Source organism: Castor canadensis, chromosome 15 (assembly GCF_047511655.1).
Source record: "Castor canadensis chromosome 15, mCasCan1.hap1v2, whole genome shotgun sequence".
Taxonomy (NCBI): Eukaryota; Metazoa; Chordata; class Mammalia; order Rodentia; family Castoridae; genus Castor; species Castor canadensis.
Genome location: NC_133400.1, coordinates 18,508,943 through 18,529,115, shown reverse-complemented (window position 1 = coordinate 18,529,115; position 20,173 = coordinate 18,508,943). Strand labels below are relative to the sequence as shown.

Here is a 20,173-nt window from a genome sequence, read left to right as displayed (position 1 = left end):
CATTCAACTGCAATGTGTCACTGTCACCTTTACTCTGTGGCCCTGGAGCTACAGCTCTGCCTCCTCCCACAGCCTGTGAGGCTCCATGCCCTCAGCTTTGACTCTCTGGCCTACCAATGCTATTCTCTGGTTCCAGTCACCTTTGTGTCATCTCACCTCCCAGCAAATGCTCCAAGGAAGTCCACAGGCTACTCTACAGAGAAGCGCTTCAAGTGCAGGAAACAGGGCAGTTTCCTCAGGCTTAGCTAGAGAAGTAAGTCTAGGAAGACTTACCCCAAGCCTGGAAAGTGAGCACCTATGCCCTCTCCTCTCCACAGGGCAGCCCAGTCCACCATGAAGTTGCCTGTGTCACAGGCCATTGCCCTGGCTCCAGCAAGGTCCAGCTGAGCTCTCTGAAGGCACCTGGGAAGGCTACAGCCCAGTACCTACCTGGCATGGCTATTTCTTTTAGAGCTTGTCGATCTGAACCAGGCCCCATGGCTTCCACTGTCCCCCACTACCCATTGCCTACCCTTATTCCCTGATCTCTTCGGACCCTCAGTAACAGGGCCCTGGTCCCCGCTGCCACTGCTGACTCCTAGCTCCTGATTAGTAGTGGGGACCCCAGCCCGACCAGTGCTCTGTGCTCTGTGTAGGACAAAGTATGGGACTGCAGCCAGCTCCAGTCAGGCCCTGAGAGGTGGAGCTAGGCAGCTCTGCCCCGCCCACTTCCTGAAAGCTTTCCCTAATCCTGCCAACCCTGAAGGGGATCTTTCAGCTCTTTCAGCTGGCTCTAGGGGGCAAGTAGCACATTGCCTTTCCAGCCCCTTGGCCTCTGCAGCTTCTCCCCCAAGAACCCAAAGAAGCAGGAAGGGGATACCGGGCCCATGCCAGGCAACTGGTCCATGCATGCAGGTGGGGGCCAGCAGGCATGGGGAGGCAGCCCCTGGCCCAGCACACTAGGAAGGGTGGCCCCTGCTTTACAGTCACCCATGGCCTCATGGCCCACGGAGGGGTCCTGCTGGCCAGCTGGCCACAGAGGAGTGTGAGAGGACAGTGTGTTCCCAGACTTCACTTCTGCTTTTCCAGAGGTTACTCAACGACGCTGTCCTGGGGAGCTCAGGGGTTTTCAGGAATTGTGGCCCACTGAATGAAACCAGATGCGAGAACATGCTCATGGAGTCTAATGTGCCCACCCTGACATTCCCTGCAAGGGTGGCAGAGTCCTGGGGCCTGTTCTGCCATGTCCCTGGGCCCAGGTGAGGGATCCGTTTTGAAAGATCAGGGTTCTACCCCCAATGCTACAACTTCCAGGGGCTCAAAGCCTGAAAATTCAGATAGATGGGCAGATGTGGACAGATGGCCAGCCTGGTGGCCTAGTGGAGCATGTGCTACCCTGCCCTTCTGAGTGGATGTGCTGTGGCTAAGCCTCCTCCTTGGGCTCAGGGACAGAGGTCTAGAGACCTCTTCTCCACATCAGCTCCAAAACAGATGTATGCACTAGCGGGCTGGATCTGCAGAGTTAGAGTGCCACATCTGGATCACAGTGTGGGAGACTCAGCATGGGAACCATTAACCCTGGGTTTACCTAGGGCCTGCAAACAGACTGAATATCCTCTTCAGGCTTCTAGGCTTTGGCTAGGGCCCATCACAGGCTCCCTCCAAACCCCTTGTAATACCAACTCACTGATCAACTCTGCATTCTACTCTTCCTATCAAATGTCAGCTTTCTCTCCTACCCACATGCCACCTACCCTTCTTCACCTGGAGCCCTGGCACCACCACCCCCTAACAGGGTGTCCAGAGTCCCTTACCCTGGCCAGTGCAAGAGCACCCATCCTCATCAGCTGGTCCATGCCACAGTTCCAGTTGCCTCTGCAGATCTATTTTGCCAGATCACTGGTTTCAGAACATCATTTAGGCAGCTATGTGGGGCATGGAAGACAAAATATATATATATATATATTTTTTTTTTTGAGATATGGTCTATGTAGCCCAAGCTGGCCTAAAACTCACAGTCCTGCCTTTGCCCTCCAAGTTCTAAGGTTACATGCATTTGCCACAATGTCTGACACAAGGGGAGAGAAAATCTGAGCTTTGGAGCCACAGGATGTGGTTTAAATCCTGTCCCACAGCTTGTCCCTGATCACCTTGCAGAATGCCTCTGGACCCAAGCTCCTGGCCAGTCACCTGGCACCTGCACTCCCCCCCCCATAAAAACTGAACTGAGGCTATGATATACAGAGAGACTCAAACACCACACACCACACTACACCCCATCTCTTTTGGCAGATAGGACTCTACCCAGAACTTCTCAACTAACACCCTAGGCTTAGTGGTCCGTGTTCTCTACTCCGAGCTGTTGCTCAGGCTGTCCTACATATTTCCCTACAAAATGCTCTGGCCCTCCTTTCCATAGTCTGTCCTAACCCTTTCCCTGGGCCTCTAGCATGTCCTCTTCCCTGCTATTTGCAGCATGGGCATGCAAACACACAGGCCCCACTCTGTTATCTCCTAGGGAAGGGAGAATAGGACTGGCTCAAGATCTGGGATCCTGTCCCCAAGCATGTAAGCTCACCTACCAGCAAGACCATACAGAGCTCTGGGCGGCCTAAGGACCTGGATAGACAAAGGCTAAGACACAGCTCTGCTCTACCCACCATACCCCAGGCTGTCCTGAGCTACAGTCCAGAGTCTTGGGAGCAAGCAGGAGGTAGTGTAGCCAAGGACAGCTCTTGCTCCATGGGAAGCCCCTAGGCTGGCAGGCCAGAAGTCTTGGGAAGAACCTGGAGTCTACTCCTGGCACAGCCACATGCAAGTTACTGGGTTTCAGTTGGCATGAGGCAGGGCTCCTGCAGGGAAAGGACAGTAAGTTCTCCTGCCTTGGTCCCTGAATCCACATTTTATTTCATGCGGAGGCTTTTCAGTGAGATGAGGCATTGGCAGCAGGGGGCATGGGGCTGAAACCAGTGGCACCACCCACTAACATCAAACACAAAGATCTAGTGGGACAGTCATCTCTCCCATGTCCAGAAGGCAGCAGGATGTCTGCCCCGGATTCACCACCCCACTCCCTGCTCCAGGACAGGTGGCAGGTGGCAGCGGAGCCACATTTAATCACTCACATGCTCTCAGGAACACCCCGTCCCTGTGACTGGGACAATGAAAGCATCTCTTACATACCATGAGGAAGTCAACTCATCCGCCAGTCTGGAGGGTGCCAGGCAAGCTATAGCCTCATGTGCCAAAGGGAGGGGCAGAACTAGTTAATGCTGCACCCAGGGCAAGTTCCAAGAAGCTCTCCTCTGACCCAGTGGAGATCCAACTGGACAGCCCTCACCAGGTCATCACCCCTAGGCCCTATGGCTCCAATGGACTGGCATGTCCCAAAAGACACAGGGTTTACTGGGTAGCTTCCTTATGTTCCCTAGTCATAGCCTACCCTGACAGTCAGGTAATGAGACCCAGCTTCATCCTAGAGGTGGGGGCCATACCCTCCTCTGCTGCTGCCCTGCACTTTGACCTTGAGCAAGCTCTTCTCCAGGGTTGCCAATGTGATTAAAAAATCTGCAAGTTGGAGTGGATATAGAGCTGTGAGGAAGGCTGTCTTGCATTTCTCAAAGATCTGACTTTGACTGGTGTAAGAGAGGTAAAGTGGTCAATCCAGGGAAGGCTGGCTGTAGCAGAAAACTGTGTTCGAAAGCTGGCCAATGTCATGTCTAGCTGCTAGATCTGTTGAATCATACCATCTGAGTAAACCTGTCAGTCCTTGATATTGGGTTCCTGTTCTACAAGCACAGACCTCTGAAGGAAAGACCCAAAAGAAAGCTACTCTTTGCCCAGATAGGAGTGAAGGGCATTTGTAGAGCTCCCCAGAGGCTGCTGTTCTCAGTGAAACTAAGCCAGGATCCTAGCTGCAGCATCCTGCCAATTCCATGATGTCTAGAACCATCCCAAAAGGAGAGAAGTATACTCATTTTGCTTTGACCTAGCCCCTATGGGTGGGCTCAGGGGATCAAGCCTTATTCAGGGCTGTACAGACGTAGTGCTTTCAGTATGAAGCTCCATTCCCTGTAGCTCATAGAAACTGCACAGAGCAGCCCAGGCCAGGGGCAGAATTAATTCATCCCAAGAGGCTTAGACCAGGCAGAAAGGTTGCAGCAGCAACCATCCAGGCTAGTCCTGTATAGAACTCCCAGGATCTCTCGCACCCCCACCCCCCACCTTTCAACCATCTCCCAGACACCCCACTCAAGGACATGGTGGGGTATGTGCAGGGGCAGCAATAACAGACTGAATGTGATCAGCATGATGGATCTGGACTGGACCCTGAGAGGGAGGTAGTCACCTGCTTGGGGAGCTTTATAGTAGAAGCTAGGTTCAAATGATGAAGGCTACTGGGGGAGGTAGGAGACATGGAGTCTGGGCTAGCTCTAAAGGAGAACACTCCAGGTAGGACTTCTGTTCTCCCAGGCCTGGCAACAGGGGATCTAGTTTGAAGCTAAAAGGGTTGGGGGTGGAAAAAACAAGTGAGCTACCTCATATGACCTAGCAGCCTCAGGGCCCTGTGTGGCAGGTCATGTGTTGCAGCTCGTCTGAATTCCTTAACTCCCAACTCAGTAACCTCCAAGTTAGGGTCCTTGTGGCAAGGCTTGAGGGACTGACAAGCGCCCCAGAAGCAGGATTTCTTTCTCCTGAAGACCCCTTACTAAGGCAGAGGCTGGGTAACATGAGGCCTATCCCAGAGAACCTCAGTGAACAAATTAAAGAACAATGAATGTGGGAGGCCTGGCTCAAGCAGAGTGCAAATACTGAGTTCAAACTCCAGTACCATCAAACAAAAAAACAAATGAAGGAAAAATTCAAAGAACCTAGAGTGATCTGACCTGAAGAGCAAGGATAGGTGTCAGGAGACCACAAGAAAGCCCTTAGACCTTACTTGGGACCCAATTTCCCAGATAAGAAGATTGGGTAAGGTTTTCCCCAGGGGCCTGTCCAGCTCTGCCACTGTTCTAGCCTGACTAGGCACAGGTCACTGTGACTCCCTGTAACCCAACCCTTGAGGGCCACTCAGGGGCTCAGGTGAGACTGGTGGTCTGGGCACACATGGAGCAGCCTTGGCAGGACTGATGGCAGGTGCAGGGAAGGCCCTGGGACTGGAGCCCTCAAAGCAGGAGTGGGACAGGCATCAAAGGCAACAAGGACACACAGATGACTCCTCAGATGGGAAACCCCATCTGCCAGATAAATAGGAAGCCTCAGCTAAGGTGAAGGCCCAAAATCATTGCCTCAGTGTCCAATGGGGGGACAAGATCTGGGTACTTGTCAAACCCAGAGCCAGGAAAGCAGTACTCAGCCCCCAGTCAGGGTTATCCCCCATCCCCCCCAGTCTTTCCTCTTTAGCAAGTCTTCCTGACTATCCTCAGGAAAACCCACAGTCACACAAGGTCATCCCTGAGCAAGCCTCCATAGCAATCCTCCACAGTCCTTCAGAGATGCTGCAGGGTGCTCCAAGTGGATAGGCAAAGCAGATATCCAGTCTACACAAATAGCAATCTAGGCAGTCTAGCCTAAAGTGGCCCTTTAGGGCCTTGATTTTCTTGTCTCATTAAAAGAAAAAAATGGGGTGGTGTGGGGCTTGCAGAGTGGCTCAAGTGGTATAGCACCTGCCTAGCAAGTGGGAGTTCAAACCCCAGTACTGTAAAAAAAAAAAAAAAAGAAACAAACAAAAAAAAAAAACAAAGTCAGCCTAAGCATAGGTTTTGGCTGAGGCAGAGGTCAAGGAGATCAATGGAAAGGCCCCCAAATTAGTGTACAGGGAAGGAAGGAGAGTTGTCAATCACCTGATAATGACCACATTCCCAGCATGATTGTGGGACCTACAGTGCTTTTCTGGAGTTTGCATGCCATGTTTAGGCCTCTCCCAGAGTCAACTATACATGTGTACCTATATGTGCCACACACATACTAAGTGTATCCCTCAGAGTGTTGAAGAAGATTGAGAGGACTCTATACTGAGGATGAATTTTTACCTCTTCTAGACTGACCAGGGTAGGACTACTCCTAGGAGCCTGAAAAGTATGGCCCTGACCCCTGGGGAACCTCAAGCTCCCACTTGGAGCCCCCCAAACACCTGGATTCAAAGCTAGCACACTGCTGTGGCTGCTGCTCCAACTCTGAGCTGCATGACCCTTGTGGGAGTAAATAGGGACACTTTAATGGTCAAGGCTGAGGCATCCTGCACAAGGCATCAGAACAGAGATCATCAGGAAATGTCTCTTGACCTTCTCCTTCCCAGCCTCAGAAGCTGGGGCAGAAAGAGATGAGAAGACAGGAGACACTGAGTCATGAGCCCTACCTAATCTGAGAGATCAACTACCTAATCTTGAGCGAGTGAAGTAGAGCCCAGGGTAAAGTCCAAGGGACAGCTGTGTAAAGGAGCAGGAAAGGCAGCTTTGCGGACTCCCCAGGTTCTCTGGCAGCAGAGCGATCCTAGTGCACCTCCTTGTGGCCAAAGGGAGGATGGTATGGTCAACAGTGAGGGGCCCAACTCTTGGCAGGAAGAGAATGCTCTATTCCAGTTCCCTCTCAACATATCCCCTCAAATTTAATCATGCCTCAGAGTTCTGGTCTGTATCTCCTCCAACCATCAACTCCTGCAGGTACGAGGCTGCAGATACCTGCAGAGTAGTGCAGGAACGTGTTATAAAGAATAGGAATTTAGGCCTGAGGTGGACATGTGCCTGGCAAAGCCAAAATCAAAACCAGGAGGGCATGGGTCTGGCATGAAAACTGGTCTGTCTTGCATTGGTGCAGACAGTGCTTTCTGAAGGGTGAGGTTAAGAGGACTTGGAGGGAAGCTTGGGCATTCTCAGTCACTACACTCTTGTTTCCAGCTCAGCCAGACCCTTCCAAGTCTCCAGTTCCCTTTAACTCTCAACTGCTTTGTCTCTACTGGCTAACATGTGTCTAATAAAAGCAAATTCTTAATAATTCAGAAACAGGATGACCTGTGACAGTGGTTCCTCCAGCACAGGGCCTTAGCTTTTTCTCCCACATAACCCAAATCCTAGTACCCTGTCAGTACCAATACAGAGCTGTCACTCAGTAGTCATATAAATATCTGTTGAACATCCACTACAACTGGGGCTGTGCTGTTGAATATTAACAACCAACAACCTACAAGTCAGTAATTTATGACTCCCTTTACAGGTGGGCAAACACATGCTCAGCATTATACAGCTGGTCAGAAAAGGAGCCATGCTCTACCTGACGTTTGGACCCACATGGAACTCAAGGAGGTACTGACAACCCAGAAAGGCCCTAGGGCCCTGACCCTGAGTAGGCACAGATAACTTACCATAGAGCCCATCACAGTATGTCCTTGTACCTGTTCATCTTTGATGCAGGCTCTAGTATAAGTTGGACTATGGCAGCTAAGCCCAAAGTACCACAGCAGCTACAAGTTAGTGAAGAGGAGGGGTGCTACAGCAGGCAACCTGATCACAGCAAGAGAGGCGAGTGGATGTTCTGAGGAAGCCAGAGGCAAAACTACTGGAGGCAGATCTGGGCCCTCAAGGATGGTATAGCTCTCTTCATCTCAGGTCAAGCAGCTCTTATAAGGGAGATACTCTTTTATGTTCACTGTGTGCTACTTAAGACAGTAGGAAAGGTAGACCAACACAAAGGTTTTAAGCAAATGTTTAAAATAAGGTGTTAAGGCATTTCCTTCTGGGACCCAGTAAGCTTTATTCTGCAAGTGCTATGGACATCTGACATTTGCTTATTTTCTGAGGCTACCTCAAAACACTTTAGACAAAGGTTTAGGCACTGGCTGCACCTCAGAAACCAAGCCCAAGAAATTGCTGTGTAATCCAGAAAAAGTGAGTGTTATCACTCGCCAGAGCAAGTTCTGACGTGACCTCCTGGGGCAGGGCTTATGAAACAGGGGTTATTTGATCCTGAGTAGACTGTTACAGGCTTGATCATAAATACCTTCTCAGATAAAATCAGGTAAAAGTATATATCAGTGCAAGATGTAATCAGTGAAGGGAAAGTAGGAGTGGGGAGGGAGTGGCGAAGGAGAGAGAAAAATGGCCAGGCAAGAGAGGACCAGCCCTGGGTAGCTGGTCAGGGGCCCTGGAACCCTGGCCTGGGAGATATAAGAGGCTAGCCCTGGCCTGGGTCCTCAGGTACCCCTGAACTGAGTCTTCAAGTGTAAAAAAAATAAAATAAAAGGGCAGTTGATGAGGCCTTGCTAAGACTCAGACCAGCCCTCTACTGCTGTAAAATAAAATCTGGAAGACAAATGCTCTAAACTCACCAGCACAAGTCTCACCTTGGGTGGCTGCTGAGTATGGATATCTTCTCCTTGCTTGTCTGTATGTTCTAATTTTCCTATTTTAAATATCCTTATCAGATGTTTTAATTTTTAAAAATTATTTGTTCATGCTAATATGCTCAAATAAAGAAGACTATATAACTTAAACATTGAAATGTTTGCCCCCAACCCCGCAAGTCTCTCCAATCCCTCTCCCAGAAGTTGTACAGAAGTTGTTGCTCTGGACAACTTTGTGCCTTTGCTTACATTTGTCCACATGCATGACCACATGCATGCCATCTAGCATTCTACCACAACGGGATTATGTTACACATAGTGCTTTCCAGCTTTTCATCTAACAATGTATTTCTAAATCAGTTCTATGGAACTTCACACTCTTGAGCACTTGCTAGTATTCCACTGTAAAAATATATCATGTTTTATTTAACCATACCATAATCATATCAACAGATACGCCATTGGTTCTAATAGTTTGCTGTTACCAATAAGACTGCCATAAACACCTCTGTACATGCTATCCTATGCTAATCAATGAAATGCAATCCTATAAATGGAGTAGTACATACACAGGCAGTGTTTTCACAAGGAGGTAAAACTTGTCCCCCAAAAGGTCTATACCAAGTCATCCTTCTATCAACTTTATTTTTGGAATTAAAAAAACATATATATATATATATATATAGTTGGCTGGGTGCAGAGGCTCAAGCCTATAATCCCAGCTATGTGGGAGGCAGATATTTGGGGGATTGCAACTCAAGGCCAGTCTGGGCAAAAAGTTCACGAGATTCCATCTTAACCAAAGGCTGGTCATGGTGGCGTGTACTTGTCATCCCAATATATAGAAATATATAGAAAGCACAAATACAAGGATAGAGGTCCAGGCCAGCCCAGGCAAAAATGCAAGACCCTATCTCAAAATAACTAAAATCAAGAGGGTTGGGGCTGTGGCTCAAAAGGTAGAGCAAAACCTAGCAAGTGCAAGGCCCTGCGTTCAACCCCCAGTACATACATACATACATAATTCAAAAAGGAAACAAACAAAAAAACATACCCTATAGTCATGCGGGAAGAAACACAGTAGGAAATCCCTATCTGTTGCTCTTGCTAAATTAGGCTCCATGCCAAGTGTCCTTGTTAGGTCATACTTGTGTCCATTTGGCTGGTAGTTAAAGCTGCTCTCTAGGTGCCTGGCAGAATTCATGGCAGGACTGGGCTTCTAAGACAGGCCTGCCCTGGCTGCAAGCTAACAGATGACCAGGTCTAACTGCTGCCAGTGCACTGATGACTTCCAGATTGGTATCTTTAGTGCTACTTCCCCACATGATCACCTGCCTAAAGGACTCCTCCCTCAGACATCTGAACAGAACATCTCTTCTTCTACTACCCCATCAATGCCCTAAATCTTCTCCTCTGGGGTCCCCATCTCAGAAACAGCTTTAGCACTCACCCAGTTTTGTTTTGTTGGTCTTTTTTAACCCAGTTTGTGAAGTCAGATGCTTGACTTCTAACAACTCTCACCCCATATTTAGTAAAATCTGTCCCCATATTGTGGATTTCATTTCCTATAGTGATCTCCGACCCAGTCCTTCATCCTCCTTTATGCCATTCCTGTCCTGGTTCAGCCTATGTTCCATTACCTGGAGAACTATAAGAGTCACCAGTAAACATCCTGCCTCCAGCCTGGGTCCTCCTAAAGCAATCCTCTAGAACCTCAGGTTTCTAATTACATCCACACTAACCCCTAATCCCTCTACAAAAATCCTCTGCTTTATCCACTGAGGGATCAATCGCCAGATGGCTCACAGAAGCAAGATGCCAAACTTCTCCTGCCTTTCCCTAGACTATCCCCATCCTTTTGGGGACCTCATTCTTTTGGATTACAGGTATGAGCCACTGGGTCCTGGCTCACTGCTGCTTTGATATTCATGGGCACACTTGTCCCAGGCAAGACTCTGTGAAATAACTGTACTGCCCACTTGAGACCCACCACGGTACCTGCTTCATGGGTGTGACAGGAAAGAATGAGCACAGTAGGAGCAGCTGGTTTCTGTGACTGTTCATTCAGTGTCAGGATCTGTGCTAGCACTTCCAAAACATCTCAAAAAGATCCTTTTCTTTTTTTCTTTTTGGGTGGAGGAAGACATGGTCCCACTATGTTGCCTTAGCTATCCTCAAAATCCTGAGTTCAAGTGATCCTCCCACCTCAGCCTCCAAAGTAACTGGGACTACAGGTGTGTGCTACTCAGCTAAAAGATTCTATTATTATTCCCACTTTACAGTTAAGAATGACTTGCCCAAGGTCACAAATCCAGTAAGTGGCTAAACTAGGATCAGTTCATCAGTGAGGTCTTTGATACATTGATATATCGTCTCTGCTTATCCACTACTATCAGTTTCTAGCCCCACCCTCCTCTGTTCTCATTAGGAGGTTACCCATGACCTCTGAGAAACAGCAAAACCAAGCCAGGCTCTGGTGGCTCATGCCTGTAATCGTAGCTACTCAGGAGGCAGAGATCAGGAAGATCATGGTTCAAGGCCAGTCTGGGCAAATAGTTTAAGAGACCCTATCTCGAAAATATCCAACATGAAAAAGGGCTGGTGGAGTGAAGTGGTAGAGTGCCTGCCTAGCAAACATGAGGTCCCTGAGTTCACACCCACTAACACACACACACACACACACACACACACACACACACACACACACACACAAATAAATTTAAAAAATGACAAAATCAAATCGAAAGCTGTCTTCCTTCCAAGCTCTTGGCCATGTTTGGGATTCACCACCCTTTCTTTTTCAGGTTCTCTCTTGGGACTACCAACCTCTCAAGGGGATGCTATGACCTTTTTGGCAGAACAAATTTCTTCCTCTCTTGATTACTTGAAGTACTTGGGGGAGGGCAGTTTCCAATCTTTGGCCTCTATTTGTATTCTACACTCTCTCTTGGAGACTTCGGTCACACCTCTACTTCAATTTCCCAAGCTTAGCCCTCACATCTGAACACCAAAAACAGCTTCCACATCAGTACTTAGATGGGTCACAGATCCCCATCTTCTCTCCATCTCCAACCAGTTCTTTCTCCTACACACCATCATTTCATTCTGTCACCTACACAGTTGCCTAACCCAAACATGAGAACATCAGCCTTAATTCCTCACTTTTTTTTGCACAGCTTCCTTATCTAACCCTCTTCCTAAAACACTACTGCAGTACTACCAGTCAATGCCCGAGGACAGGTTGCTATCATTACTGGAACCTGCAGATTGTTCTCACCTCAATATGGCCTCTACCACCACCCTACTTTCCAACTATATGTACTTTTGAAAGTGCAAGTAGTTTTACTCTCCTATTCCCTGAATTTGGTAAAAAGTCTCTCCTTTGGTTTTTTGGGTTTTTTTTTTGACAATATCTTGCTATTTAGCCCAGGTTGGCATGGAACTCTCAATCCTCCTGCCTCCTCCCAAGTGCTGGGATTACAGGCATCTTTCACCACACCCACTCTCTTTTGGCTTTTGCAATCTTTTAAGAACTGATCTCTGTTTAACATTCCAGCCACATTCCTAGCCACCTCACAATTGGTGCTGAATGATTTGTCACTCTTGGAAGACACCATCAACATCTGCAACTGCAGTTTTATGTGACTGGTGATTAGCCAAGTCCAGCCTATAGTCTCTCTTTCCCCACAAAAGATCATCATGGGTTCCTGGAGTGGCTCAAGTGGTAGGGCACCTGCCTAGCAAGCACAAGGCCCTGAGTTCAAACTCCAGTGCTACAGAAAAAAAAGACCATCTCTCATGAAATAATAGAAATGCAAAAGGAGATGAACAGAAAACAGGTGAATATAAGGCAGAGAGGGATTAAAGTGCTCTGGAAGATAGCCAGCACATCGATTTAAGCATAAGAAACACATTAAAATCATTAGTGTATTATGATACTAAACAAATAAACAAACCTCATTAGTCATCTCTGGATAATGTTCAAGAACTAACTCATTATTTTAAAAGCTAGTAAATATGGGAAAGAATCAGGCAATTATCCTAATCTCTCCCATAAAGTCTGTATCTCAGGATTTAAAACAAACCAGTTGATTATTGGAATTTCCCAGGTATAGATATATTTAAGCTAGTAATTGAAGAAGGAAACAGAATTACAATCACTGTTGTGGTTGAATATAAAATGCCCCCCAGAGACTCATGTGTTGAAAACTTGGTCCCCAGCTGGTAGCACTATTATTTGGAGGTGAAGGAAACTATAGGAGGTATGGCCTAGCTGGAGAAAGTAGGTCACTGGGGATTTGCCTTTGAAGGACATATCTTGTTTCTGATTCCTTCCTCTGTCTCTCTGCTTCCTGGCCACCATGAGGTGAGCAGCTCTCTTTCACCATGCCCCTCTGCCATGAAGCTCTGCCTGACCATAGGTCCAGAAACAATGGAGTCAGTTGACATGGACTGAAACTATGAACCAAATAAATCCTTCTTCTTTTAATCTCTCAGATATTTGTCACAGTGAAGACCATTGCAACACAAACAGCATTTTGTGACCTCTAATGAAATAATGGTTCTTGGTCAATAAATGTCAATGATTCCTGATATCACAAAAAGAGGACAAGTGGAGTAGCTCAAGTGGTAGTATGCCTGCCTAGCAAGCATGAGGCCCTGAATTCAAACCTCAGGACCATAAAAAAAAAAAAAGGTAAAATATAGTAAGAAGAGAAACAATTAGGTACTAGGTACTTCCCAATGGAAGTACAAACATTACCAATTAAGTATTTTTAAAAATCCTGCTAAAATCTAATCAAGCCTCTAGATCTAATTACTAATTTACAGGGAATACAAGGAAAAGAACTGGGATTGTAACTTAGTTGCAGAGTGCCTGCTTCGCATGTGTAAGATCCCAGTTCTAAAAAAGAAAAAAAAGAAAAAAAATCAATAGGAATATGTTAAACTATACAGCAGAGATATAATCAGCAAAATTGAAATAGATGGAAAACTCTATTACACGCATTTCATTGTTTTTACTGCAGTTCTGGCATTTGAACTCAGGGCTTTGGACTTGCTAGGCAGGTGCTCTACCACTTTACCACTTGAGCTACATCCCTAGCCCTTAAATGGGAAATCCATTAACCAAGTGATCAAAGTTCTTCACTAAATTAAAGGAAAAGTAGAGAGGCAGAGAACCTATATATTAAAATATTTCCAAGTTATCAGCTGACTAAAATGTATGAATCATATTTAGATCCTGATTGAAACAAAAAAAATCACATAAAAAATTTGGGGGACTGGCAGAGAGAGTCAAGCAGTAGAGTGCCTGCCTACCAGGCATGAGGCCCTGAGTTGAAACCCCAGTGCAGCCAAAAAAATTGGTTCAAATAAGAAATTTGAACACTAGATATTTGATTACATTAACAAATTACTGGGGTTTATTTGTTTTGCATTGCATTTTTTTAGGGGGAGGAGGATTGGCGGTACGGGGTTTGAACTCACAAGTCTCACGCTTGCTAGGAATGAGCTCTAACTTGAGCTACTCAGTCAGCTATTTTTTGAGTGGGTTATTTTCGAGATAGGGTGTCTCAAATTATTTACCAAGTCTGTCTATGAACTATGATCATCCTGATCTCTAACTCCTTAGGATTACAGGTGTGAGCCACCAGCACCCAGCTATTTTAGGTATTTTTTTTGAGACAGGGTCTCACTATATTCCCCAGACTGGCCTCAAACTTGTCATCCTCCTGCTTCAGCCTCCCAAGTGCTGGAATTATAGGCATGTACTACCATGCCTGACAAATTATTGTGGTTTTTTTTTTGGCAGTACTGGTATTTTTTTGTTTCGTTTTTATTTCTTGGCAGTACTGGTATGTGATCCTCACGCTAACTAGGCAGGCACTCCACTATGTGTGTCATGCCCTAGCAATTACTGTTTTCTTTTTAAGAATATTGTGGGGTTTTGTTAGTCATTACATTTTCAGAGTTGCTGAAATAATTTGTTGTCTGAAATTTACTTCAAAATAGTTTGGGAGTCAAGATAAGTGAAGCTTTTATGTAAAGAAGGGGGTGTGCTGGGGCCTTGTGTATACTTAGGCAAGTGCTCTACCACTGTGCTGCACCCCCAGGCCAAATGGAGCTATTGTTAAAAAAAGATTGATAACTGTTATAACAAGAAGAACTGATAATTATTGGTCCAGGTGCAGTGGCTCAACCCTGTTAATCCTAGCTGCTCAGGAAGTAGAGATGGGGAGGATTGCAGTTTAGTTCAGTCTAGGCAAAAAGTTAGCCAGATCCACCTCAACCAATAAAAAAGGTGGCCATGGGGGGACGTGCCTGTCATCCCAGCTATGCGGGAAGTGTAAATAGGAAGATTATTGCCCAGGCTGGTCTGGGCATAAACATGAGAGTCTATTGGAAAAATAACTAAAACAAAAAGGACTGAAGGGTTGTTTGAGTGTTAGAGTGCCTGCCTAGCAAGCCCAAGGCCCTGAGATCAAACCCCAGGGCTGTCCTCCCCAAAGAATTAATTGTACTTTTGCGATTATTATTTATAAGCTCGTTATACTATACTATTCCTTCTAATTTATGTGTGTTCTAAAATGATGGTAATAATATCACCTACCTTATTGGGTGGTTATGACAGTTAAAAAAGATCATTCAAATAAAGTGTTGGATTAGTCCATTTTCTCAGGAGGCTGAGGCAGGAGGATCTTAAGGTGGAGAACAGCCCACACTACATAGTGAGTTCAAGGCCTACCTGATCTACATAGCAAGGCCCTGTCTCAAAAAAAAAAAAAAAAAAAAAAAAAGTTGGGGATACAACTCAGTGGTCCTGAGCCTGAGTTTGATCCCCAGGACTGCAAAAAAAAAAGGGGGGGAGGGGCAGGAGAGGAGGGGAGAAAGACCAGAAGACACACATACACCTGCGTGCTCCCTGTCCTTTGCCATGTAATGCCCAGCAACAAATCAGTAATTTGCCAGCAAGAAAGCAGTCCCCAGATGTGGCTTTCAGCCTTACACCTCTAGAACCATGGACCAAAATAAACCTCTTTTCTAGGTAACTCATCTGGTCTGTGGTATTGCCAATAACATGGTAAAAGAAAATGGACTAGTTCAGCACTTCATGTGGATTTTCTTTTTTAACCATCATAACCATCCAATGACATACATGCTATTATTATCATCATTTTACACATGATGAATGTCACCATGGCCATAGGGCCACGAGGTAGCAAGCCCACATTTGTAACCACTATACTATACTGAAATGTCTTTACCTATCCTGCTGACATCAGTACCCAGACTGAAGCTCAAGAGAACATAATTCAACAAGATATCTCAGCCCCTATTCGGTGCCTAGCATAAGACAGGTGCTCACAGCTGAGCGCCGGTGGCTCATTCCAGTAATCCTAACTGTTTGGGTGGCTGAGATCAGAAGGACAGTGGTCTGAGGCCAGCCTGGTCAAATAGTTCATGAGACCCCATCTCCAAGATAGTCAGAGCAGCTGGGCACTGGTGGCTCACGTCTGTAATCCTAGCTACTGAGGAGGCAGAGATTAGGAGGATCGCAGTTCAAAGCCAGCTCTGGCAAGTAGTTCAAGAGACCCTATCTCAAAAAATACCCAACACAAAAAAAGGGCTGGCAGAGTGACTCAGGCAGGTGGTAGTACACCTGCATAGCAAGTGTGAGGCCCTGAGTTCAAACCTCAGTACAGAAAGAAAAAAAGAAAGAAGATAACCGAGCAAAATGGACTGGAGGTGTGGCTCAAGTGACAGAACACCCGTTTTGTAAGTGTGAAGCCCTGAGTTCAAGTCACAGTCCCACAAAAAAGACAGGTGCTCAATAAAAATAGCAAATGAAGGAATACATTCAAAGTAATGACTTTTCTTCATACATCTCTGACCCATAACTTCTCCCTCCCCCAACTTCCTAGCATAGGATTCAGCCTCAGGATTTAGCATATCCCCCCAAAATCTCAGAACCATAAAGAACTCTGTTTCCCCCAGTTCATCAAAGGGAAATGGTCTCTCCAGGGTCTTTCTCCTGCTCTTGAAAAGGGACAATCAAGCAAGATACACAATGGAGGACACACAGGTTTCAGAAGTCCTAACAGACAAAGTTCATCCATGAGAGTGGGCAGCCCTGCTGGAGTGCAATTGAGGGAGGAAGATCGGGTGCTACACTTGCCCTATCTTGCAGAATAATAAATACCTTCTGCCCAATGTCCTATGTCATCTGGGAACTGTCCAACACATCTGAAACGTCATCATCCCAGCACATACCTAAAGATCTCACTATGGACCACAGACTTCCTTGGTCTCCCCTTCCTGCCTTTCTCCCCCTTCCTCTAGAGATGGAGAGGCAAAAATACCCAGCAACTGCAGCCTAGGGGCCAGGCTTCTGGTGTCACATTCGGAAGTAAAGAAAATCTTTCTATAGAAGACAAAAGGGATTTTTGGGCACTCCTTCCTGCTTCTGGTCATTCCAAGCCCCTGAAAGCCCTGAGCATCTCCAGTACACAAAATTCTGAGAATCCCAAACTCTATGTCAAGAAACTTCTAGGAGCCAGGTGCAAGGGCCCACGCCTATAATCCTAGCTACTCAGGAGACAGAGATCAGGATGATCGCCGTTCAAAGCCAGCCCAGGCAAATAGTTCACAAAACCCTATCTTGAAAACATCCTTCACAAAAAAAGGGCTGGTGGAGTGGCTCAAGGTGTAGACCCTATGTTCAAACCCCAGTACTGCAAAAAAAAAAAAGAAAGAAAGAAATTTCTAGGAAAGACCAGTCATAGTGGCTAATACCTACACTCCCATCTACTCAGGAGACAGAGATTAGGAGGACCATGATTCAAGATCAGTGTGGGCAAAAGGTTTGAAAGACCCCATCTCAACCAGTAAGTTGGGCATGGTGGAACATACCTGTCATCCCAACTACATGGGAGGCTGTAGATAGGACAGCCTAGGGAAAAAAACTTGAAAAATAACTAAATCAAAAAGGGCTCATCCTAGCTCAAGTGGTAGAGCACCTGGCACTGTCCAGGTCCTGAATTCAAACTGCAGTACCACAAAAAACAAAGAAAAGAAACTTGTAGGAAAGCAGCACTAATAAATGGCACAGGAGTTGGAATTACATGGAAGAGACAACATCCTAGCCAAGCACTGCCACAGAGTTTCTAGGATGAAGCTGTACTGGGGTTGTACCTCAGAGGGACAAAAAGAAACAAAGAGAACAGCAGGTGAAATAATACAGAAAATATGAGCTAACATTTACTGATTGCTTACTTTGTCCTTTTTGCTTACTGTGTTCTTGCTGCTGGGTTAAGTGTTTTACACACAGTAGCTTTGTTGACATTTCACAATGACATAGATGCTGTTAATATACCAGATAACACCCAGAGGTGTTAAATACCTTGTCTAATGTAATCTAGTAACTGGCAAGGTTGGTATTCAAACCTAGATTTGCCTGACTCCAAAGTCCCATCATAATATGTGCATCAAGTGCTAGGGGATGGCTTGTGTGAAGGAAAAGTGTACATATGAAAGAGCAAGAGATCCCTGAATACCATACTAACGAGCTGGATGATGTTCCACAAGAGGTCATGTGCTGAGCTGTTCTGCAGCAAAAATGGTCTAGTGAGTTTATGAAGGATGATGGAGGGTTAGCTGGGAAGATGAAAACCCTGTTCTAGAAGTTCTAGAACAGGAGTAAGGAAAGCCCAAAGAAACACAAGCCAAATGAATGCCAGTTGATAATTAATAGTGTTCACCTTTAGATTTAACACATAAAGATCTTCCCCAAGTCCCAGTCAGTCCACAAAACACACATGAAGAGCCAGGGGCTGGTGGCTCACACGTATAAGTGAGCCTTATACTCCTAGCTACTCAGGAGGCAGAGATGAGGATTTCCGTTCGAAGCCAGACGGAGGAAAGAGTTTGCAAGACCCTATCTCGAAAAAAAAAAAATCACAAAAAAAGAGCTGGTGAAGAGGCTCCACAAACCCCAGTACTACACACACACACACACACACACACACACACAAAAACCCTCACATTAAGTGCCAACTGGGTGTTAAGACTTGCCGAAAGTAGCCTCTGTATGTTTTTCCTCTTCCCATAGTGAGGTCAAAATCAGGTTGCTAGCAGGTTCCTACAACTCAACACCCTGAAGTGTTCTCTCCTTCCCCACCTTCACTCACAAAGGAAGTAAACAACTTTTCTTACACACTTAACGTTAAAATCAAAAGCTACAATTATTGTATGTTAACTTCAGTAATTTTTATATTTTAACAATATTTTCCCTTGATTGGCTTAGTTTGCAAGATAAATAACTGCTTGAGCTCACTTTTAATGTCAAAAGCTTTTGGGGGGGGTTGGTTTTTTTTTTTTGACAGGACTGGGATTTGAGCTCAGGGCTCCACGTGTGCAAGGCAGCCACTCTACCACTTGAGCCACACCTCCAGCCCCTCAAAAGGTTTTGATCAGAAAATTTTCTCCAGTGGGTGAATCACCTGGCTGTTTTCTGCCTTCAGTCCTAAGTACATCTGTTCATAGGTATCACTTAGGGGTCAGGGATGGAACTCAGATCCCTACCCTTCACTACCACCTGGTTGGAGGATCTGGCATTAGAGACATCTATCCCTAACTCGGCACAGTGTTGGATCTGCGCCTGAGGGTGCCATTCTTACTTTGTAGCTGTGTGGTGAGAGGAAAGGAGAACTCAGCTTCTCACTACTCTTGTGTAAGAATCTGTGTCCCAACAGGCGTCCCCTCTCATTAAGGGGGTGGAAGTTTCAGCCAAAACTGTGTATGAACCTCCAGACTTGCAGGGCCGCCCCTTGCTCTCCCAGACACTTTTTTTTTTTTAAGGAGATATTGCCTAGCCAGCGGTGCAGAGCTGGGAGAAAATACTCGCTAAACTGGCTCAGCAATTCCCCCAGGAAGGCTCACCATGCAGGTCAACACAAAGACATGATGATCCCAAAGGCCTTGAGGGAAGTGGGGGGACTTTTCCCCGCTTAGCTTCCCTAAGCGTTGCCACGAGACAGCTCCCTGGCTACATCTGGGTAAAGAGGTTTGTTGCGCATACTCCGCATGGTCCAACTACTCTGGAGACACCCCGTCCTTCCATACTACTGGACGCACACAACGTGGGAAGAGGCGCCCTAAGCAGAGGTGAATCACTACAGTCCTTAAAGCTTTGTTTCTGTCTGGGCCCGCGCCGAACCACAGCAATAAAGAGGAAGCTCCCCTTCCCTCACGACCTCCTTTAGCTCCCGGATTCCCACAGAGACTTCTCAAGCTCTTCAAGATCCCCCGCTTCCGGCTTCCCGGCCTCCATTCTGGCCTTCCAAGGCCCCTCAGCCCCCGCCCGCGCGCTGCTCACCCTCGAGCGTCTCGCACTGCACCAGGTTGAGATAGTCCGCCTGGCTGAGTACCCCCGCCTTCAGTCCGCGCACTAATCCCTCCAAGTAGCCATTGTCCACATTGAAGTAGAGCTCCGGAAAGAACGACATGGCTGCAGCGGGGACTGTGGGGACCGGAGAACCCCGACCAGCCGGCACGCAACGCAACTCCTAGATCAGCTGACGCGGCGCCCGCAACGGGCTGTCAAGTGCGTCAGGTGATGCGCACGCGCTTCACGTGATCTCCATGGGGCAGGGCTCTGAGCAGCGCCTAGCTTCCGGGTGACTTAGTGCGCAGGCGTTGCGCCGGTATTAGTGGCAGACGGCCCTCTAGCGCCTGCGCACTGAAAGGAACCAGGCCTTCCGCTCTGCTTGGATGACCGAGGCTGACCGCATGATGGCGCCCGTGGCCGCTGGATTCGATGGGGGTCCCTTTAGCTTCCCTGCTTAAGTGCACCTGAGT

The 20,173-nt window shown here is 46.8% G+C and overlaps 1 protein-coding gene across 1 annotated transcript in view; it reads right to left on the bottom strand.

The window, feature by feature from the left end:
• The window catches only part of Atp6v0d1 (ATPase H+ transporting V0 subunit d1), a 39,722-nt gene extending 19,794 nt beyond the window's left edge, over positions 1-19,928 (bottom strand). The window contains exon 1 of the mRNA XM_020171109.2: positions 19,692-19,928. Coding sequence (XP_020026698.1) covers positions 19,692-19,821 — 130 coding nt within the window. The 5' untranslated portion in view covers positions 19,822-19,928. The remainder of the gene's footprint in view (positions 1-19,691) is intronic.
• Between the last annotated feature and the right edge of the window lie 245 nt (positions 19,929-20,173).